Raw genomic sequence first — 24,531 nt, 5'->3', positions numbered from 1 at the left:
AAGGCTGACACCCAAATACAGTCTTGGGTGAACTTCCCACACCCGCACTGTGTCCTTGACTGAGCATCCTGCTCTCATTCATTATTTAACAAAGATATATGTGTCAGGCACTGGTCTTGGAACAGAAGAGGATTCTTGCTATCTGGAGCTTATACTCTACTAAAGAATGACAGAAAATAAACATCATTATTAAGTAAAATAGAGGTTATGTGTGTCAGGAGGGTTAATTCCAGCAGGCTTGGAACTAGCCTGAACTGTTTTCCCCAAAGTACAAGCACAGCATGCAATGTCCTAATGAACAATGTTGCTTTGTAACCATGAGTCCAGAGCATTTGGGGGCATTTGTACTCCCAGAGCTGGTCAACTGCTTATCACCAGTGGGAGGGCTCCACTGTTGGGGGACATAATGTACTGACAACAGGGGTACATGACCAGCACAAGAGTCTCCCCCCGGCCTCCCTGCTCCCAGGGTGCTCCCCGGATTCTCAAGCATTATCCTGTGAATGGTCCTGTGAATCTGTTAGCCACTGAACCCTAGCTAACTGCCACCATTATTACAGTATGTCAGAAAGGGGTAAGTCCTACAGATAAAAAGGAAAACAGCAGGCGAGTGGGATCAGGACAGCTGGCACAGTGGAAAGGAACCACTACTGTACACAGGGTAGTCAGAGGGGGTCTCCCTGAGAAAGGAACTCTGGAACAAAGCCCTACTGAAGTTAGGAAAATGGTCACATGTGTGAAGTTTGGAGGAAACGTATTCCAGATAGAGGGAACAGATATGCAATGCAATGGCTCTAAATCACAAATATGCTTGGTGAATTTAAGAACAGCAAACAAGAGGGTCAGGCTGGCAACAGAAAGAAGGAAGGAGAGTGAAGCCGAGAACCTTGTCAAAGAGCCCAAAATAATACAGTCTGAAGTCATGTTCACTTAGCAACTGTACTTAAAAAAGGGAAAGGGAAAGTTTTCAGGCACAAGTAGACATTTAAATGAAGTGTGTAAGCAGTCATTACTAATGCTTCAGATCAGGGAAAACAACAAAGATTAAGAATATCAGCCCTAGTCACTGTGTCAAGAAACAGGTAGTCCTTTACACTATTGTGGAACTGTTACAAACAAAGTGCATGTACATTTTGACCCAGTCACTTCATTTGCAGATAATCCACTTGGAGAAATAAACTCAAACATGTCACATAAACAACAGGCTTAGTAAAAACCAACAATGATTTAAGGGTTCATGGATCCAAGAAAGACACGTGGATGCCATATAATAAATATGGAAGAGTGAAGGGCTACGTATACTGTCATGAAATGGTCAAACACACACAGTTACATGAAGAAGAAAAAAGCAATCTCCCAGACCATACATGTAACACAGGAGAAACTCATTCGTACAAAACGTGTGTGTGTGTCTGTAATGTACATGTACTGAAGACCATCGGATCCACAAGGATCCAAGTCAAACCAAAAATTGCTTATTTTGAGGAAAGACACATTAAGAGAGGTATTTGCCTTATCTGTGTTTACGCTATGTTTTATGATGAAAATACAACTCATATTATTGTGTTTTAAAAGGAAAAATGAAGGGGGGGGAATCAGAGTGGGAGATGAACCATGAGAGACTATGGACTCCGGGAAACAAACTGAGGGTCGGGGGGGGGGTGGGCTAGCCCAGTGATGGGTATTAAGGAGGGCACATATTGCATGGAGCACTGGGTGTTGTACGCAAACAATGAATCATGGAACACTACATCAAGAACTAATTATTGTATGGTAACTAATATAACACAATTAAAAAAATTAAAAATAAATAAAATAAGTCCTTTATTTCTAAAAGAGTAGACACAGCCATTGCTTGGCATATCACAGAGAGTGGAGATTTAGAGGCTCTATTTCACCTCTAATCGAAGGAGATCTGGACAGAGACTGGAGTTAAGTTTGTCCAGAAGTGTGCTGCAAATCCCGGCTTCCCGAACTGAAATGTCCGAGATACGAGATTTGCCATTTACAGAAAATCTGAGATGCCCATGGGAACGTCTTCCTTAACCTACAGGAAATGTATAGGTCTCATTCAGTTTGGACAAAGTCTGCAAATCTCCTCTCTAACAGGGATACTCATGTGAAAACAAAGCGACTCTGACGTTTCCTAGTAAACCGGTTTACCTCAAATAAAGAAATCACAATTAAAACTTTTAAATAATGAAAGAGGGAAAATGTTGTGGATCAAACGTGAACTAGATCTCAAAGGAAAGCAGTGTCTTTATGTTTGCACTGTGGATTTTCCATAATAAGTAACTTCATTATTTAATAAATAACTCGGATATTCCTGCATCTGACTTTTGAGATTCTCCAGCTAAACAGCAGAACGAAGGTATTTTGCTGCAGATGTTAACAAACTGAATTCCAAAGCAGTTCCCAGTGTACCTGCATGTCTGCCAGTGTCTTGGCAACTTTTAGTTTTCTGCTAGGCAGACAGCTCGTCCACTTCCTACAAATTACATCAAAGCATTTAGGGGATACACTAATGTCTGTAACTTTCTTAAAAATCCTCCCATAACTGCAACTGTCAAAATCACATACTTACTTTTTTTTTAATTAGGCTTGGTAGGTGTTCCCTAGTATTGGCTGCAGGGAAGAGTGCTTCATCGATGTGCGCTCCAGCTGTCCTGCATCTGTGTAATTAAATTGATAAGAGCATAATGGGCATTTGTCCCTGTTATAGTCACACTGCATTATGTCGGCACGTATGTCAGTTAGCAATTTAAGAGATGCACAGGCCATGTTAACAGAAATGGCTTTTAAAGTAAGTACATTTATAACCAAACACAAAGGGCAACATAAATTGAACTTTCCAAAATAATCTCTCTACAATTTTTTTTTAAAAAGATTTATTTGAGAGAAAGAGATAGAGTGAGCACAAACAGGGGGAGTGGCAGGCAGAGGGAGAGGGAGAAGCGGGCTCCCTGCTCTGCAGGGAGCCCGATGCAGAGCTCGATTCCAGGACCCTGGGATCACAACCTGAGCTGAAGGCAGACACTTAACCCACTGAGCCACCCAGGTGCCCCTCCCTATGGTGTTTTTAAAGTGTAAGAGTAGAAGCGAGAGGCAGGTAAGGGAAGCGGATTTTATGCAGTAACTTCAGACTTGTAACAGCCTTCAAATTGATGAGTGCAGGGCGCATATACAGCATAAGCACATGCTGTTAAATGAATAGCGTACACAGGACCTAAAAGGAATAATCTAGAGCGAGAAGGGCCCTAAAGAAATTCAGCCAGAAAGATTATCTTGCCACCAAAACTGGTGTGTTTCACCGAGGGCAGGGTGGGCGATCCCAGCTTCTCCTGGCCGTGCCCTACCGCCCGTGACTGTCTATCATCAGTCTGTCATTTCCACTGTTGCTAAGCCACTCTTCACACCTCCCTGCACGTCCTGGGAATCCCTGGACCATTACCTACTTATAAACATTCAGATGCTCAAATCTAAACAATTACAATAATTTTCTAAATGATCTCCTTACCTATAGTTCCTACTCTTCTCACTCATTCATATTATTACTGAAAGACTAAGCTTAAAACATTTTATTCACCTCTCCACAACCCCGATCAAAAGCCTTGAATCACTCATGTGTTTACAGAATAATCTCACCTACCTATTGTTTCAGTCTTTTTAAAATATGGCCCCTAAACACATCTCCAACTGTATTTCGTAAGCCTGTCACTGTTCAACATTTAGTATGCAAATGACAGTTGAAAATACCATTAAAATATAATGCAAAAAAGAACAGGACAAATATATCCATATTCATATAGAAAACTCTCTTAAATATATTAAGAATAAAAACAAAACTCCAGCAATGTGAACATGATGCTGTATACTATATATAATTAAGTATTTCTCATTTTAGGCAAAGTCTGGAAGATTACACACCAAATGACAATACTATTTATCACTAGGCTAATAAATCTCAAAGTGTAGTCAGAAGACCCCTGGGGTCCCTAAGCCTCTTCTGAGGGCATGTGAGGTCAAAACTGTTTTTATCACAAGAAGGCTTCATCTGCCTTTTTCATTTCTCTCTCATGAGCACACAATGGAGTTAAAGCTAAATGGGGTGTGTGTGTGTGTGTGTGTGTGTGTGTGTGTGAGAGAGAGAGAGAGAGAGAGAGAGAGAGATCCCAATACACTGAATGCAGAGGCAGACAGGACACTGCCACTGTCTTTTATTAAGCCAGCCATGAAAGAAGTTTGCACAAAATGCAAAAATTTAAAAAAAATTACCACAGCACAGTAATTAGAGAACAAGGGAGAGAAGCAGCCAAAGAGAGAGCACGAGCGACACACGGGAATCAGGAGAAGCTCTAGGTGGGAGGCGAGCACCAGATTCAATTCTGATGAGGAAGCGGATTTGGGGGGATGCAGATCTTCCGTCTGGAGGAAGAGCACAGACAAAAGTGCAGCAAAGGGAGCAAGAGCGTGACAATTCTGGGAAAGCAGACCTCACCTGGTGCGACTGCAGTGAATGCACTGGAGCAAGGACACCAGTGACCAGGAGGTCATACAGGTCGCACTGAGGGCTGTTATCTGCTGCCAAGCTCCTGAGCTTTGAGGGCCCAGGGTGCTAGGAAAAGGTGGGGGGGGGGGGGGGACTCTGCAGGATGTGTCCAGGACTGACGGCAAGGAGTCCAGGCAGGGACTGTGGGGGTAGGACATGCTACAGGTTTCACCAAAGCTGTGGGACTGTGTGGAGATTCCTGAATGAGCAGTTATTTAGAAATAAAAATGGAATGTTCTCAAGCTCTTGTTACAACTGGTGGACTAAGCACGTATGTTTTTCTCTGCTGCCCTCAAAACCCCATTCAAATGAGAGTAAAGTAAAACAAAACGACACAGACCAGCAGAAATAAAGAGTAGATAGAGATGTCTAGGGAACTGAAAAGCAAATACAGAAAAGGAAACCCGAGCCTGGAAGTTGGACGAGGGAGGACAAGGGACTGGACTCCTCTCCTCAGACCTCAGGGGCTCCAGCAGCAAGGGTGGGTCTGAGGAGCAGCAGCTGCACCCCTGAGCCCACAGTCGGCCACTGCACCCCACTCGCTCCTGCCAACAAAGCAGGTGACAGGCTCGGTTTTCAGACGACTTGCACCAAGGACGCGCTGGACTCAAGGATACCAGGCTGAGCTCAGGTAGGACAAACTTTCACACAAAAGGAAATGTATTTGTGTGCATTTTCGGATTCAGCTAAAAACAACTTTCACAGTCGTAATAATGTAAAGTAAAACTGCTGATTTAGCTCATCAGCTGCTGATTTTATTAAAGAATCAGGAGAGAAGCAGTGTAGGTGTGGGTGCAATGAGTAGGTGCACGTCCATGGCGTGGGGTCCCCCAGAACGTGGCCACTTGGAGAACTAAATGTGCATTTCCAGGCTACAAAGTCTAGAGTTCGGAAACTGGAAAGTCAGGCAGCAGTGGAGCCACGGTAACTAGGAATACGGAGGTCAAGACAGAGCTGCAGCGAGATGCATGGGTGGAGAGGCGTCCCCCTGGAGAACAGGAACTGGGGGAAGGGGTTAAAAAGGGACCACTGCTTCACTACAAGCTTTGTAATAATAGCTGACTTCTCTCTTTCCTGTGTGTGAGGGGCCCTCTCTCCATAACAGGATGGGAACAGGAAACTAGGCATTCTGATTCAAAGGACTCTGGCTGGCACAACAGGGAAAGAAATGGCACCTGAACTAAGACAGAAAATGAAGTCAGGAGGCAGTTAACAGAGGACACAAGTTCAGGCCTGGAGCTGTTTACATGTGGGTGCTGTGCCTCATCCATAAGAATTCAGCCAGCAGGCAACCCCATGTGCAGGTCTGACACTGAGAGGGCATACTGAGAATAAAGAGAGAGATGTGCATAAAATTCAAACCCCTTCCACAGCCCAGCAGGAGCACATTCCTGCCTCTAAGCTTCCTCTCCCCAGAGATCCCAACCACTGAAGCTCTGACATCCTCAAACACACTGGCATCATCCCGTCTCAGGCCATGACCTCCTGCTCCTCCGCAAACCGGTCCCCAAGTCTCTGAACACCTGGTTCCTTCATGTCTTCTTTGCCTCAGCTCATAGTCACCAACTCAAGAGGCCTCCCCAGCCACTGTGTCAGGAGGGTAACCAACTCCACATGGGCGCTGTGCCTAAGCCCCTCCTGCTCCCTTCAGAGGATTCACTAAACCCTGCACTTATAAAACTTGCTTCTTTCACAAAAACTAAGTTCCACGAGGGGAGTGGATTCACCTGTCTAGTTGCAACAGTAACCCCAAGACCTGGCAGAGAGTAAGTACTCAAAAGATATTTTCCGAAGGAGCAAACGTCATCACTGTAGAAAGAAACACTTTGACCTCATCTTAAACTCACACATATGCACGCACGCTCTAGACAGAACTAAACATAAAGGCCAAAACTATAAACTCCTAGAAGAAAATGGAAGAAAAAATTCACAATTTCAAAGTAAGCCAAGACATTCAGACAGAATATCAAAAACACAAAGCATAAAAGAAGAAAATGAAAAACTGCAGTTCAACAAAATAAAAAACTGGTGTTTTGAAAGAGCAAAGAAAATGAAAGGTCAGTCACACACTGAGATCAGATATTTACAGTATGTGTATCTGACCAATAATATTGATATGAACAATGTACAAAAATCACCTGTAACTCAATATTAAAAAGCCAAAACCCAAATTTTACAAGTGGGCAAAAGATTTAAACCAAAGACAAACAGTCACTAAGCATGTGATCTTATATTTAGTACAAGTCATCAGGGAAATACACGCTAAAGCCAGAGGGGATCCTCAAATGTACGGTCAATTGACTTTTTTTTTTTGAGAGAGAGAGAAAGGGGGAGCTTGAGCAGGGCTAGGGGAGGGGATCTCAAGCAGACTCCCTGCTGAGCGCAGAGCCTGAAGCAGAGCGCAGGACCCTGAGATCATGACCAGAGCCAAGAGTCGGATGCTTAACTGAGTGAACTACCCAGGAGCCCCTGGTTAATTGATTTTGACAAGAGTCAAAATCAGTGACGAAAGTCACTGGGAAAGAATCATCTTTTCAACAATGGTGCTGAGACAACCAGACACCCACACAAAAAAGGATGAAATCAGACCCTATCTCACACCATGCACAGAAACTAACTTCAAATGGATGGAAAACCAAAACTGTTAGAGCTAAAACTATAAAATTCTCAGAAGAAAATACAGAAGTAAATCTTCCAAACTCAGATTTGTCAACAGTTCCTTAAATAACATCGAAAGCATAAGAAACAAAAAATAAACTGGGCCTCATAAAAATCAGAACCTTTTGCTTCAACTGTAAAGGACATATAAAAACAACCCACAGAATAGGAAAAAAATACTTACAAATCATACATGATATGGATATATGTGATACAGCCATACAATGGAATATTATTTGATAATTTTAAAAAAGTGAAATTCTGATACATGCTACAACATGGGAGGAATCTTGAAAACATTATTTTAAGAGAAAGAAGCTAGGCACAAAGACCACATATTATATGAGTCCACTTACAAGACATGTTCAGAAGAGGCAAATCCATGCAGACAGAGAGTAGATTAATACTTGCCCTGGGCTGGGGGGTATGCAGGGTGATGTAAAGGGTACAAAGTTGCATTCTACGGTGATAAGAATGTTTTAAATTGATTGTGTTGGTGGCTTCAAAACTCCGTAATTATATTAAAAAACACTGAATTATAGAGGCCCCCGGCTGGCTCAGTCAGTAGAGCATGTGATTCTTGATCTCAAGGTCATACATTTGTCAAAGCCCAGTGAACTGTACACTTGAAATGGGTACACTTCATTTTATGTAAATTACATTTTTATAAGGTTGATTTTTTTTAAAAAACAAAGTAATTACCTAAACTCAAAGAAAGTGGATAGTGAATGGGATAGGCAGAAAAATAGATCTAATGAAAGAAATGAGAAACAGGCATCAATGATAAAGCAACCAAGGAAAGAAATATTTCTTAGGAATGTCTCTTTTTAAACAAAGGTCCATCAATGACCAATTTGTACCCTGAGCAGCACCCACCAGCTTCTTCTTACTCAAGTGAAACACCACCTATTTCCCGCTGTTATAAGCAACAAAACAGCAAAAGGGGGTGGCCAGGAAGCATCCTGACATAAGACTTGGCTGAAAAGAACCAGGATAACTGTACCATCATTTACGTGATACTTAAGTTACAATCAGCAGCATCGTAAAGCCCCGCCAGCTCACAAGAACCTCGCATCAATGCTGGTGGATAAATACTATCATATCATTTTCTCACATTTGACAACTGAGGCTCACAGGAGATTATTTGCCCAAGTTCACAAAACTCGTAAGTATCCTCTACTAGTTAGTAGTTTGGGAAAAGGCTTGATTCAACTGGGTAAGATATGTGCCTGACCCAGGTGATGTAGTTGTAGAAGATATATTCAGTCCTTACTGGCAATTAGCGTCCCAACAATTTATCTGTCATTTGTAGCGTGGAAAGATGCACTTCTTGAATCTACCTGTTATATACAACCTTTCACAACAAAGAAACAGGTGGCCTGTAATACTGGTGATGTCATTCTATGCATGCAAACAACTTGTGTGTCACATGCTTAGTAAACTACTAAACAGCTACTACATTAAAACCGGTGTTTATCAGGGACTCAGTCAAAATCTACTGAACAAAGACAAGCTCACTAGTTGGATTTCTGCGTTTCTTCAGAAATGTAAAGCAACACTATCCTCCCATCTAGTGGTCAAGCAGGAAAGTGTTTCAAGCGACACCCCTCAAAGCAGAACCAACTTTTTTGATCTTCAATTGCTGCTACTTCAGAGCCAACAGGGAACAAAGCAGCTTGTGTCATCCTTCCCTCTGGGAAGCCCTGCCTGGCGTCCATTCCAAAGAGCTCTTTCTCCCTTGAGAGCTAAGGAATGGTGGCACTTCCCACTGCAAGCCTGCTCCACCGCCCCTCCCATCCCGCCATCAGGACAAACCCACTGCTGCACTGATCAACTCCATGGGCTACGCCAAACACACCCTCTATCACCAGCCCCCTCCGTATTGCCTTCACTCACTACCTCTTCAAAAGCTAGGGCAATGGAAAAGTATCCGACCTGGGAGAGAAAAATCCCTTTCAACATACAAGACAATGGGGAGGACTTCCCTCAGGGGACAAGTGAGGAAGAGGGATGTGTGCTGGCTTTCCAGGCACAAAGCAAGACCCGCAGTCACAGTGGGAACTCTAACCATAGACACAAACTGAACTAGGAAGCAGTATTTTGGACTCACAACCTCTTTCACTCTTAAAATATTCAAGGATCTCAAAGCCTTTTTATGTGAGTTATATTTATGGATATTTATCGTAACAAAACTCAGCAGTTCTTTAAAAAATAAAACTCAGCAGTTCTCCAAATACGTAATTGTTAATTCATTTAAAAACAACAATAAAACTCAATACATGTTAACACAAATAACAGATTTTATGAAAAGTATTTCCCAAAACAGGAAAAAAAAAATTAGGTAGAAAAGTGGCACGGCCATACATTTTTGCAATTGTCAATAAACAGCTGATTATCACATCTGCTTCAGCATTCCATATACTGTGTATGCCAAGCCCCCAAACAGTACTGTACCCTCCTGAGAAGATGAGAGGGAAAAAGGCAAATAACATCTTATTAATGTTATAAAAAGTTTCAACCCTGCTGACCCCTTACAGGGTCTGGGGATCAAGGTAGTTCCCAGACCATGATTTGAGAACTGTTGCTCCAGAACTACAAGAAACCCACTATTCTGATATTATTTACTGAGTGATTCACGAATATTAGATCTTACCTTCTCAATAAACCTATGCTGAGACAGGAAAAATGTCTTACTTTTGAATTAATGTTGTAATTTTAACAGATTTGGGTGTTGCTTTGCTTTGTTTTTTAACCAACACAGAACACTGAAAGTTTGCTACAAACAGAAAAACCTAATTGGCAGGTTTTTAAAAACACCTGTCCTACTAACACACAGCTTTTAATCACAGGAATAGGCTTAAGAAACTTTAAAAGTTTAAGGATAATTTTGAACTCTTTGAGCTCAATTCCCACATTCCAGCAATCCCTCTGCATGTGCTCTCAATGTTAAGAGTAGGTAAGAAATCTGCCCTCCCAGCTTCCCTCCCAACTGACAATTCTGTGCTAGAGATACACAGGTGAGGCAAGGGCAGACCCCTACCAGGTTTGTGTGGATGGGTGGGGAGCACTTATCCATTGGGGGCCTTCCCAGAGCCTAAGAAGGGGGCATCCGTGTGAGGGATGGCCCAGTACAAGGTGCTCGAGCCCAGGCAGGCAGAGGAGGGTGTCCACACAGAGGGAGGGGCAAAGCACGGTGAGGGGGTATCAGAATTGGAACAGGTGTAGAGTGGGGGCCGGGTGGGGTAAAGAGGACATCTGTGCAGAGGGGAATCCAAGCCCGAGCAGATGAGGGGGGTCTGTGCAGGAAGAGGCACAGCCCTGGAGAAGAGACTGGTCACCCACCTACTTGATTAACTGTCCTAACAAGAATGACAGGAGTCAGGTTTCTCAGTCTGAGAACAGAGCTACAAACACTGGGAGGAGAAGATGAGCAGTAGAATGAACCCCCTGGTTTGGGACTAATGTTGCAGGTTATCAGTGGGAACCTGGCTCACTACACTTGGAATTAGATATACACAGGCACACATTCACACAGGTAAAACTAAATCTGTCCACGAGAGACTGTGGGAGCAGCAAGCCTCTATGGAACCAAGTGCACCCTAGCACCCAGATTATGGGTTCAAAATACCATTTCCAGTAAAAGGAACCAGGGATTCTGGAGAAATGGCTGCATCCAGGGCTGGGAAAGAGAAGGTACAAGTGGAGCTTGGATTAAATTGTTGTTCCAGAAAGGAGAAAGGTGTTCAGAGAATGATGGGAAACAGGTAAAATAACACAGAAGTCAACTGGGTGGGTGACACCGGCCAATCAAAGACAATTTAAACCTTAAAAGGAACAATGATAGCAATGGGTTACAACCCAGTGAATAAAATAAGGAGACATGCACTCACATGCAGAGTGTGATGAGGAACGATTAGTGACATGGTTGAAAGTACCTCCCCTCAAACGCCACAATAAACACAGAGGGGGTGGGGGGGCATATTCCCTCCCAGTGCGGAGGCCTTGCAGGCACCACCTCGAACATCACCAACACCACCCCCACACCAAGAGGGTGCACTAAGAAGAATCCATCTTCATTTCCAGGTTACTCCTGCAAGAGACTCAGAACTCAGATCATCTCATCAGGAAACACCAGGTAATCCCAAACTGATGGACACGATACATCACTATTTACAACCTTCAGCAATATTAAAAGCACGAAAGCCAAAGAAAGAAGCAGGCACAGCCCGAGTGAGAGAGACGAGGAGCCACGCTAGCCAGGTGCAAGGTGCATGTGTGCAGGGGGCTGGGAGCCGTCTCTGTGCAGTGCACAACTGCGGAGCAGCTGGTAAGACCCGAATAGACTCAGAACTCAACAGCGGGGGGGCGGGGGGGTGTTCGTGTTAACCTCCTAACGTGAGTGGCCACGTGGGGCCATGTAAGAAAATGTGCTTGTCAGTAGGAACACAAAATGCAGGGGTGCTGGGGCATCTGGGCAGTGACCCGCTCTCAAGTGGGCGGAAACAAAAGCCTGTGAACTCTATTTCCAACGTACCCATTAGATCAGCCTTCCTCAACAGAACTGAGAGGTGACAGCCACCTTGACCTTTATTCCTTTTGCCTTCACTTCCTCTTTCTTCAATATAAAAGTGTCCAATGTCCAAAGGAACCGTCAGAATTTTATCAGTTTCTGTTACACAGCTGTCTGCTCTAGGAAAAAAACATGCCCAGAAATAGCCCAACAAAATGGGATTCTAGTGACACCTAGTGGCCTTATGTACCTACCATCCATATTTTCAGGAGGAAACAAGAGTAAGGGCCTGGATATGCAGTAAACATAGAATAAACAGGACATATAAAATAATGGTCAGTTCAGCCGTTACCTCTAAGTTCTGCAGAAAAAAGTTCAAGCTCACTAAAAATCAGGAAATGCAAATGAAATAAATTTTATTTTTTTCATCGACAAAGTAGGAAAGATTAAAAAGACTGACAACTCACAATATAACGGTTATGGGAAACAAGTGTTCTTTCACACTGCTAGAAAGAGAATTTAGCGTACTCTTTCCAGAAGGTACTATGACAGCATTTATCATAAATTTAAGTAGATAAGCCCTCTGAACTCAAAAACCCACTTGTGGAATTTAAACCTTTGGAAAAACTTACACATCTGTAAGGAGTAATGCACATGAAGACATTTAGTGTTGTACTCTTTTTTTTTTTTTAAGATTTTTTTATTTATTTATGTGACAGAGAGACAGCCAGAGAGAGAGGGAACACAGAAGGAGAGTGGGAGAGGAAGAAGCAGGCTCCCAGCGGAGAAGCCCGATGTGGGACTCGATCCTGGAACGCCGGGATCACGCCCTGAGCCGAAGGCAGACGCTTAACAACTGCGCTACCCAGGCGCCCCCAGTGTTGTACTATTTCTGACTAGAAAGAAAAAGAAATGGAAAACTTCATGTTCATTAACAGATCAGTTACACAAATTACTTATCTCTTATAAAAGATTGTATATGTATTAAAAAATGAAATCTATCACTACGTACAAACATGGAAAGATGTTCTCTAATATAATGTTAACTAAAAAAAGTTTATGTGCATTCCACTAAAAAAATAAAACCTACATATTCCCATGGATGTACCTATGAATATGGATGTATAAATGTTTATGTATGCATTTTCTATGTGTTTAATAAAATGTCTAAAACTATATATTCCAAATTCTCAGTGGCAGATCTTCCCCCAACTGAGGGAAGATAAGCCAAGACGTAGATTAGGTGGGGACTTTTCACGTTAAAAATATAAGCATATTTAAATCTAAATACATTTAATTCAAAAGAAAGCTTGTCTTCAAGATAGCAAGAGGAAATATAAAAATCAGTAATTCTATGTAATAATTAAAATCTGTACTGCAGCAAACAATAAAAAAAGAATTTATATTAAAAATATGATTAAGTTCACTTTAAAGGGACTTGATGAGATTGCCTTTGGGTAATAATTAGTTTGGAGTTTCCCTGATCCCCTTAAGAAACAAGGGTTCAGCAGGGGCAACAAGAAGAGAGGAGATAAAGCAAAAGGGAAGTAGGGGACAGACTACCAATGAAAGCAAGATGGCAGGACTCTCAGGAGAAGAAACTTTGAGAATTTCCTTGTCAGGATTAGCTGAGAGGCCTCTTTTCAGGACAAGGATGCCTGTCAGTTTACATTTCTATCCAAACATCTCCATTAACTTCAGGCTTTCAAGAAAGGTCTGTTTTTCTGTACCCTCCCCCTCCCCACATTCCTTTTAGGACCTTTTACGGGTAGCTCACCATCACTTCCCAGGAGAAATTTTCTCTGGTATCTCTAGGCTAATATAAGTAAAGCCTCCTCTGTTCATTAGTTAATAGGACAATATTTATCAAGCACCTACTATGAGCCAGGAATGTGTTAGATACTTAGTGAAAACACAATCATACAACGAGACAAACATGATGGCTACACGTACAGAGTTTACATCATAATGGAAAGACCAAAATGCATGATTAGGTAAGTAGGTAGAAAGACAGATGAATCACACTACTGCATATTCACCCAGAAAATACAAAATACTAATCTGAAGGGACATATGCACCCCTATGTTTATTACAGCATTATTTACAATAGCCAAACTATGGAAACAGTCCAAGCGTCCACTGATAGATGAATGGAAAAAGAAGATGTGGTACACACACACAATGGAATATAATTCAGCCAGAAAAAAGAATGAAATCTTGCCATTTGCAATGACATGGATGAAGCTAGAGAGTACAATGCTACGTGAAATGTCAGTCAGAGAAAGACAAATACTGTATGATCTCACTCCTATGTGGAATATAAGAAATAAAACAAATGAGCAAAGGAAAAAAAGAAAGAGAGAGAGAGAGACATACAAGGAACAGACTCTTAACATAAAGAATAAACAAATGGTTACCAGAGGGGAGGAGGGTGTGGAGATGAGGGAAATAGGTGATGAGGATTAAAGGGTACACTTAGCGTGATGAAAAAAATAAAATTTAATTTAAAAAACAAATGAACAAAGTAAGTTCTAAAAGCACAGAAAGGAAAGAAGGAGTTGAGACAGAAAGTAACAAGGAAGACGCTGTTCAGTGGGCCATATGGTCTCTGTAATACTAGTCAATTCCACAGGAATAATGCAAAAGCAGCCGTTAGCAATACATAATCAAATGTGTATGGCTGTGTTCCAGGAAAACTTTATTTATGGACACTGAGATTTGGGTTTTATATCATTTTCATGTGTCAGGAAACACTCTTGATTTTCTTCCCAACCTTTTAAAGCTGCAAAAACCACTGTTAGCTCAAGGCCCATAAAAGACAAAAGTTGGCTTTGGCCAACAGGCCATTGTTCACTATGCCTGCTTAGGACCATGTAATTCTAAGCCATTTTATCTCAGCGAGAACAATGTAACTGATTTATGGGTTAGAAGTGTTACACTTGCTAATGTACAAGAGGTGAAACAAAAGGGAGACAAGCAGGAGGCTACTGAATGATGTGGCAAGATGATAGTTGTCTGGACTAAGGGGGAACAGTAGAGACAAAGACCCACGAAATCTATTCTGAGATACAACCAACAGGCCATTTTATTGGATTGCATAAGGAGATGAGGGAGCTGCTTCCGTAAAAAGACAACTTTTTAAAAAAAATGCAAATAACAGACACACATGACCTATGGTTTTACCAAAACTTCAAATGACATATAAGTGGGAAAATAACCCAAGTTTGAGTATAGCTGCAAGTCTGTGGATGCAGAAAGTGGGGGAAGAGGCTTATAGCTCCACAAAGAGAGTGGAGGGGCCTGGAGCATCAGAAGAAACACATGTAAAATAACTGAAAAAGAGGAAGTTGGCACTAAATGCTGAAATACAGAATATGAGTGGTTCACAGCACCTGTCACAGGGAAGAGGCCCAGAAGAGACAGGCTCTGAAAAAATGTTAACTCTGAGGGATAATCAACTCTACTGGGAAGGAGTGGTAACACTGGACAAACATCAGTGGAGCAACCAAGAGGAAAACATTTAAGGATCCTACAAAACAAAAGGCCTCACCATCAACATCATTCACAAAAGGAACTATGCAGAGCAGAGAGAACTGACATAGGACAGTGCTCGGAAATTAGGAGCCCTGCTTATAAAGTGAATGGGAACAGAACAAAGCAGACCACATTTATTAAAAAACTGTTTGGAAAAGAAAATGCAAATCAAACCATTTCAGCTATTTTTATCAAAAATAAAAACAAAGCCGAAGAATATAACACAACTGTCACATTTGAAACAAATACTGTTAAACAAGTATTTGGGAAACTATATCCATTCATCCATCTGTATGTGTGAGATATTTCTTGAATCAAAAATACAAAAACTAAGAACAAAAACAATAAAACAGGAAGACACTAAACAAGAGTTGATTAAATTCAGCAAATAAAAAAGACAAGATCATGCCAGAGATGAAGACTTAATTATAACATGCTGAAGAAGAAACTGATTCAAATGAAAATTTAATTAAAAAAAATACTGATGAAAAACAGGGTGGGGGGGAGGGAGAAGGGTAATAAAAATAACATCCAGAAAGAAGTAAAAAGACTCAGAGTCAAAATGGTTGAAATTAAAGGCAGGTAAAGGAGGCCCAACATACATATAATTGAAGCCCCTGACGAAGAAAAGCTAAACAGCAAAACACAGTAATATTTAAAACTATAAGAAAATCTTCCAGAAATAGGAAGGCCTGAATCTCCTGAAAGGGCCAACCTAGAATTGGAATCAACAACTGGATTAATTTAAGAGAAAAGAAAATAGATTTTAAAGGGGAAAAAAAAAACCTTGGGTCCCCTAGAAGAAAGATCAAATAATTTACAAGAGGAAAAGAATTAGACTAGCCTCAGATGCTAAAACAAACAAACAAAACTAGGTTCCAGTTGTGTTTAGTCATTAAAACCAAATCTCCTGCAAATGCACTATAAGTCATACATGCCTTCTGAAAATTTTTAAAAGGGTTTGGAAACAAACAGCAAACTATCTGTAGCTTTACCACATTTTCTAGGTGTTTACCCTGCGGAAAAGCAGTGACAGGGTCTGTGGGAGTGGTGGTGATGGGTAGCTCAACCTCCAACAGGGCTTGCTGTCTCTGGCCAAAGGAACTAGGGGAAGGAGCCCCAGCAAGTAGGGCCGCCAGGGAATGAGGCAAGTACCTGGGAAACAAGCTGGGGAAGAGGGACCTCAGGTTCTGAGCATAAAAGCCCACGTCCCTGGTTGACCCCTGACCTACATGTGCATAAGGCAAACTGATATCAGCCTGCGGCCAAGGCTTAAAGAACTGAATGATTACCCCTCCTTTCTTTATCCTTTTCTTCTCCTACCGATCTTCCTAGTTCTTATGTAATCAGAGGGGGGAGTGAAGCATGAGAGACTATGGACTCTGAGAAACAAACTGAGGGCTTCGGAGAGGAGGGGGGTGGGGGAATGGGATAGGTTGGTGATGGGTAGTAAGGAGGGCACATGTTGCATGGTGCACTGGGTGTTATACGCAACTAATGAATCATCGAACTCTACATCAAAAACCAGGGGTGTACTGTATGGTGACTAACATAATATAATAAAAAAAAATTTAAAAAAAAAAGAACCGAATGAATCTAAGCAAATTTCCACCACAGGTCTTAAGATGACAGTCTGCATTCTAAAACTAAACAAGTTAACTGCTTGCTAAAAAAAAAAAAAAAAAAAAAAAAACAACACTCTTCAGAGCAGTATAAAAGAATGCAGAATCTACCTAACATTTACAATGTCCAAAACAAAACTCTAAGAGCCAGAAAATGCGACACATTCCTAAGAAAAAAGCAATCAACAGATGCCAACCCTGAAATGCTGGAATTATCAGACAAGGGGGTTAAAGGATCTACTGTTACTGTACCGTGCAAGAGAATGGAAAACGCACATGTATGGAAAGAGAGGAAAAGCAAAGGCAGAAATCTCAGCTAAAAAACAAAACACACAAAAAAGAACCAGGTGGAAATGTTAGAGCTGGAAAATAGATGAACTAAATTTACCAAGTGGATTTAATGACAGAATGGAGTTGATGGAGAAAAGAGTCAACAAACTTGAAGGAGGATCAATGTGAAGAGAAAAAAGACGACTGAAAAATAATGAACAAAAACCAGGGCATCACGGATAAGTGGGAATGTTTCAAAGACTGTATTACACAGAAGGCATTTGCAAACTATGGGTCACAGGCCAACCTGGCTCACCACCTGGTTTTAAAATAAACTTTTACTACAACATGGACACCCCCGTTTGTTTGCTTCTTCTCTAGGGCTCCTTTGACACTACAAGAATCAAGTAGTTAAATAAAGGCTACATGGCCCACAAAGCCTAAAATAAAGGCATTCCTCATCTTACTGTACTTTGCATTACTGTGCTTCGCAGATATCGCATGCTTTACAAACTGGAAGATCTGTGGAAACCCCACACAAAGCAGGTCTATCAGCGCTATTTTCCCAACTATATCTGTTCACTTCATTTTTCATTTTGGTAATACTCCCAAACATTTTCATTATATTTTTATGGCGATCTGGGATCAATGATCTTTAATGTTATTATTGTAATTATTCTGCAGCTCCATGAGCCACACCCATGTAAGACTACTAACTTGATAAATGTGTATGCTCTGCTTGCTCCACCAACCAGCAGTTCCCCCATCTCTCTCCCTCTCCTTGGGCGTCCCGAGTCCCTGAGACACAACAATATTGAAATTAGGCCAATTAATAACCCTACGATGGCCTCTAAATGGAAGAATCACACATCTTTCAGTTTAAATCAAAAGCTAGAAATGATTAAGCTTAGTGAGGAAGGCATGTCAAAAGCCAGAATTCATCAAAAACTACACCAGTTAGCCAAGCTGTGAATGCAGAGGAAAAGTTCTTGAAGGAAATTAAAGGGGCTACGCCAGTGAACACATGAATGATAAGAAAAGGAAATAGCCTTTCACTGATATGGAGAAAGTCTGAGTGGTCTGGACAGACCGAACCAACCACAACACTTCCTTTAAGCCAAAGCTGATCCTGAGCAAGGCCCTAACTCTGTTCTGCTCTGTGAAGGCTGAGAGAGGTCAGAAAGCTGCAGAAGAAACATCTGCAGTAGCAGAGGTTGGTTACTGGGTTTAAGGAAAGCAGCCGTCTCCATCACATGAAGGGACAAGGTGAAGCAGCAGGTGCTGATGGAGAAGCTGCAGCAAGTCATCCAGAAGATCGGGCTCAGAGAATTCAGGAAGGTGGCTACACTCAACCACAGATCGTCAGCGTAGACCAGTCTTCTGTCAGGAGAAGATGTCATCTAGGACTTTCCCAGACGGAGAGATGTCAATGCCTGGCTTCGAAACTGCAAAGGACAGGCTGGCTCTCCTGTGAGGAGCTAATGCAGCTGGTGACTCTAAGTGGAAGCCAGCGCCCACGTACCATTCTGAAAATCTAGGGCCCTTCAGAATCATGCTAAGTCTACTCTTCCTATGCCTTGTAAATGGAACAACACAGCCCGGATGACGGTACATCTGTCTACAACATGGTTTACTGATTATTTCAAGCCCCCTGTTGAGACCTAATGCTCAGGGGGAAAAAGCTTTCTTTCAAAATATTGTTGCTCACTGACAATGAGCACCAGGTCACCTAAGGGCTCTGACGGAGACAGAGAATGAGATTAATATGGTTTTCATGTCTGCCAATGCAGCATCCAGACTGCAGCCCATGATCAAGGAATCATTTCAACTTTCAAGTCTTACTATTGAAGGAATGCATTTCATAAGGCTATAGCTGCCATAGATGGTGAGTCCTCTAAAGGCTCTGGGCAAAGCAAACCGAAAACCTTCCAGAAAGGATTCACCGTTCTAGATGCCATTAAGAACATTTGTGATTCACGAGAAGGGATCAGAATATCAACACAAATGGGAGTCTGGAAGAAGTGGATTCCCCCCCGCCCCCCGATGACATGGAGGGATAAAGTAACCACAGAGGGGGTGGAAGGAGAGAGAGAACGAGAATCAGAAGTGAGCCTGCAGGTGGGCCTGCACTGCTGTGCTCTCAGGATCAAAGTAGAACAGATGAGGGGTTGCTTCTGGTGGATGAGCAAAGATGGTTTCTTGAGATGGAATCTACTCCTGGGGAAGATGCTGTGAAGACTGTTGAAATGACAACAAAGGATTCAGAACATTATATAAACTCAGTTGATAAAGCAGCAGCAGGGTTTGAGAGGTCTGACTTCAATTTGAAAGTAGTTCTGTGAATAAAAGGCTATCAAACAGTATCACCTGCTGCAGACAAACTGTGAGAGGAAGAGTCAATCAATGCAGCAAACCTCAATGTTCTTATTTTAAGAAATTGCCACAGCCATCCCAACTTACGCAACCACCACCCTGATCAGCCAGCAACCAATACTGAAGCAAGACCCTCCACGAGCAAAAAGATTATGACTAGTTGAAAGCTCAGATGATGATTAGCATCTTCTTATCAATAAAGTATTTTTTAAATCAAGGTATGTACATTTTTTAAACACAATGTTATTGCACGTTAGAAGACTACAGTAGAGTGTAAATGTAACTTTTATATGCACTGGAAAACCAAAAACTTCATTTTACTCACTTTATTGTGATATTTGCTTTATTGCAGAAGTCTCAAGCCAAACCCAAAATATGCCCAAGGTATGCCTATATTTACTATCTATCCTTTTACAGAAAAACTTTGCCAATTCCTGTTACGCAGCTAATTAGAAAAACTAGAAAAAGAAGAGGAAATGGGACAGAAAAAATATTTGAAGAAATAATGGCCAGAAACTAATATTTTTAGAAAAATTATATAAGCTTGTCCATTCAAGAAGCTCAATGAAATCTACACAAAATCAATTTAAAAACACCACACCTAGACACTTAAGTTAAACTTCTGAAAACCAAAGACAAGAAGAAAAACTGGAAGAAGAGAAAAAAGACACGCTACTTACAACAGAGAAATGATCTGAATAACTACAGAGTTCTCAAGAGACACCAGAGGACAGAAGACTACAGGAAAAACTTTTAGGCAGTTGGAAAGAAAAAATAAACACTATCAAATTGGAATTGCATATCCATGGAAAATACATTCACAAATTATGATGAATAAGGACATTTTCAAAGAAAAACTAAGCTCCATGCTCAGCGGGGAGGATGCTTGAGAGTCTCTCCCTCTCCTTCTGTCCCTCCCCGCCCATGCTCTCACGTGCTCTAAAATAAATAAATAAATAAATCTTTTAAAAGAAAAGAACACTTTAAAAAGCAGTACAAACCAACTAGATCTAATACATATCTAAAGATAGGACATTCCATCCACACAATAGAACACACATTCTTTTCAAGTGCACATGCAATATTTTCCTGGACAAAATGATACAGCATAAAACAAGTCTCAATTACTTTAAAAGGACTGAAATAATACAAAATATGTTCTCTGGTTACAATGGAATGAAACAAGGTATCAAAAAACAGAATGAAGTTTGGTAAACTCACAAATACGTAGAATTTAAATAAGAACCTCCTAAGTAACTAATGGGTCAAAAAAAAAATCACAAAAGAAAGTAGAAAATACTTTGAAATAAATGAAAACAAAAATGCAACATACCAAATTTTATGAGATGCAGCTAGAGCAGTGCTTAGGAGTAAATTTATAACTATGAACCCTTATATTAAAAGGGGAAATTTTCAAATCAAGAATGTAATCCTCCTCCTAATGACATCAGAGAAAGAGCAAACTAAACCCAAAGCAAGCAGAAGGAAATCATGAAGATTACAGAGTGAAAATAAAGAATAGAAAAACAGCAGAGAGGGGCGCCTGGGTGGCTCAGTCGTCAAGTGTCTGTCTTCAGCTCAGGTCATGATCTCAGGGTCCTGCAATCAAGCCCACATTGGGCTCTCGGCTTAGCAAGAAGCCAGCTTCTCCCTCTCCCTCTGCCTGCCGTTCTGCCTGCTTGTGCGCGCGCTCTGTGTCAAATAAATAAAATCTTAAAAAAAAAAAAAAGAATAAAACAGAGAAAAATCAGCAACCAAAAGTAGGTTTGCTGAAAAGATCAATAAAGTCAAATCTTTTAGTTAGACTGATAAAGACAAAAAGAGGTTACTAAAATCAGGACTGAATTACAATTACTACTGACCTTATAAAAATAAAAAGGATTATAACCAAAATACTACAAACAAGTATATACCAACAAATTAGATAATGCAGGTGAAATGAACAAGCCCTAGAAAGCCAGAAACTACTCAAACTGACTCAAGAAAGAAGTATAAAATTGAAGAAACCTATAGCAAGAGATTGAATTAGTAACCAAAACCTTTCCACAAATGCAAGCCCAAGCCCAGATGGCTTCCTGGTGAATTCCACCAAATTCTTGAAGAATTAACACTCATCCTTAGAAACTCTTCAAAAAACAGAAGTACAGGGGCGCCCAGGTGGATGAGTTGTTTAAGTGTCCAACTCTTGCTTGGGTCATAAGATCAAGCCCTGCATCAGGCTCTGCACTGAGCGTGGAGCCTGCTTAAGATTCTCTTTCTCTCTCTCCCTCAGCCCTTCCCTCCCACTCAAGATGAAGTGCACCCACGTGCTCTCTCTCTCTAAAAAAAACAAAAACAAAACAGAACATGCAAGATCCCAACTCATTCTATGATACCAGTATAGCCCTGACACCAAAACCAGAAAAAGTCATCACAAGAAAACTATAGACTAATATCCCCTATGAATACAAATGCAAAAATAAAAATGAAAAATAAAAAGAAAGTACTGGCAAACTGACCCAGTAATTTGGGTGGGGAGGGGGAGTATACAACATGACCAAGCAAGATTTATCCCAGGAATTCAAGGTTGGTTCACCATATGAAATCCATCAATCTAATACAGCACATTAAAAGAATAAAAGACAAAAAACAAACGAGTATCTCAATGGATGCAGAAAAAGCACTTGACAAAATCCAACATCTTTCAATGATAAAAACAAACCCCCAAAAATAAAAATAAAAAACTAGGAAAGGAAGGAAACTTCCTCAATCTGATAAAGGGCATCTAGAAAAAATCTTCAGCTAACATTATACTTAACAGTGAAATACAGAAAGCTTATTTCCTAAGATTATGCAAAGTGAAAAAAGCCCAATATAAAAGACCACGTATTGTAGGATTCCATTTATGTGAAATATTCAGAATAGGCAAATTCAGATACAAAAAGTAGATTTGTGGTTCTCAGGGGCAGTGACTGCTAATGGCTACAGAGCTTTTTTGGGGGTGATGAAAATGTTCTTAAATTAGATAGTAGTGATGGTTAAAAATCTCTATGAACTTAAACCACTGAAATGTATGCTAAAAGGCTGAGTTCTATAGTACGTAAATTTTATCTTAATTTAAAAAAAAAGAAATCTAAATATAATTAGTCACACTGAAAGAAAACACCAGTGGAAACTCAGATCTTTAAGAATTAACAGTAACAGAAATAGTAAACATATGGATAAATATGAGACTATGTTTTCTCTTAATTTACTTAAAACTTAAATTCATAACATACTATATACATACATACATAGTAATCAAAGGTCTAAAACTCTTTCTACATTCTTACTAAAAACACACCCACTTGCATCTTACAGTAATTAGAACTCCTTCTGGTCTTGCTCCTACTCTGTCCCCTTATCTCACTATAGAAGGTAGGAATTCTGATAGTGGCCACTTTAGGGCTGTCTTGGGCTAAAGACATACATGATAACTACCTCTGGAGAATGAATGTTCCCTGAAATCCTAATGTAAAAAAGTCATACTGCTGCTTTTTTAGAAACCTAGAGTTAATTCACATGAAAGCAGGAAAGCAATATAGAGGCAGGGACTCTGACTGATGATATATGAAATTGCTCTAAAAGAATAAAGTCCAGGGCGCCTGAGTGGCTCAGTTGGATGAGCGTCTGACTCTTGGTTTTGGCTCAGGTCATGATCTCAGTGTTATGAGATGGAGCCCCGCACTGGACTTTGTGCTCAATGAGGAGTGTGCTTGAGGATTCCCCTCTCTCCCTCTCCCAACCCCTGCTTGTGCGTGCCCACACTTGCTCACTCTCTCTCTCTAATAAATAAATCTTTAAAAGAATAAAGTCCATTAATTTTTTTTAAAAAACCTAATAACAAGGCATGGCCATTCAACCCTATATGAGGAACTCTAACTTTTTATTTATTTTTATTTATTTTTTTTTTTTAAAGATTTTATTTAGTTATTTGACAGAGATAGAGACAGCCAGCGAGAGAGGGAACACANCTCTAATAAATAAATCTTTAAAAGAATAAAGTCCATTAATTTTTTTTAAAAAACCTAATAACAAGGCATGGCCATTCAACCCTATATGAGGAACTCTAACTTTTTATTTATTTTTATTTATTTTTTTTTTTTAAAGATTTTATTTAGTTATTTGACAGAGATAGAGACAGCCAGCGAGAGAGGGAACACAAGCAGGGGGAGAGGGAGAGGAAGAAGCAGGCTCATAGCAGAGGAGCCTGACATGGAGCTCGATCCCACAACGCCGGGATCACGCCCTGAGCCGAAGGCAGACGCTTAACCGTTGTGCCACCCAGGCGCCCCGGAACTCTAACTTTTTAAAGTAACTTTCTCCCTGGCGATGCTGCACAATATAGGTAGCCCCTGGAGTTGTGGTCACTGCGGCCCTGCCCATTCAGTCCACAATGGCATTTTATTTGCCCCCTCCACTAAGTTATAAATTCTTTGACGTGCTGTGTCATATCTGTTCTAGTTTCTCTGGAGCACCTAGTATGTACTTGTTACTTTAGTATCAAGAACTACTTCCAGGTTAACTGGCCCTATAACGGATAGGGGTCCTGTGAAGAGTAGCTATCATGGATTCCATTTTCTCAGCATGCCCTCCATGATCTACATTTCAAGCATCATACTCTCTAACTACGTCCTCCTGTCCTCCCAAACACAATCTCTTGTACATCCCCAACAATTCCTCAATCCAACTAAGATTTATAGCCTGTTAATCAAACAGTGTTTCCACCATCCTTTGTTCCCTTCATAACCCCTCCAACCCCAATCAAGTTTGGAGTCCACAGTCCATCATTATCCCTGACTCCATATCCCTCCAACCCTTTATGGTGTTTGCCTGGCAAAATCCAACCCCAGTTAAATCCAACACTCCACCTCCTTCTTGCTTGTAGGTTGCTGGATAAACAACTGTCCTGTTGCTCGGGGCCTCATATTCAACTTATCAGCATCCTCAAGTGAACTGTTAGTCCTGCCCTGATTCATCCACTCCCAAGTTCCTA

At 41.0% G+C, this 24,531-nt stretch overlaps 1 protein-coding gene across 5 annotated transcripts in view; it reads right to left on the bottom strand.

Moving 5' to 3' along the window:
* Positions 1-24,531, bottom strand: part of MCPH1 (microcephalin 1) — a 242,530-nt gene that overhangs the window by 206,884 nt on the left and 11,115 nt on the right. For 4 of the 5 annotated variants that reach the window (XM_034647479.1, XM_034647475.1, XM_034647476.1 and 1 more), the window contains one exon: positions 2,585-2,672. The exons of the other annotated variant lie outside the window; for it this stretch is intronic. In XM_034647479.1, coding sequence (XP_034503370.1) covers positions 2,585-2,672 — 88 coding nt within the window. The remainder of the gene's footprint in view (positions 1-2,584; positions 2,673-24,531) is intronic. 5 annotated transcript variants of the gene reach the window in all.

This window comes from Ailuropoda melanoleuca, chromosome 18, assembly GCF_002007445.2.
Source record: "Ailuropoda melanoleuca isolate Jingjing chromosome 18, ASM200744v2, whole genome shotgun sequence".
Lineage (NCBI taxonomy): Eukaryota > Metazoa > Chordata > Mammalia > Carnivora > Ursidae > Ailuropoda > Ailuropoda melanoleuca.
Note: the sequence above shows the minus strand (reverse complement) of the source record. Positions and strands in the feature narration are given on the sequence as shown.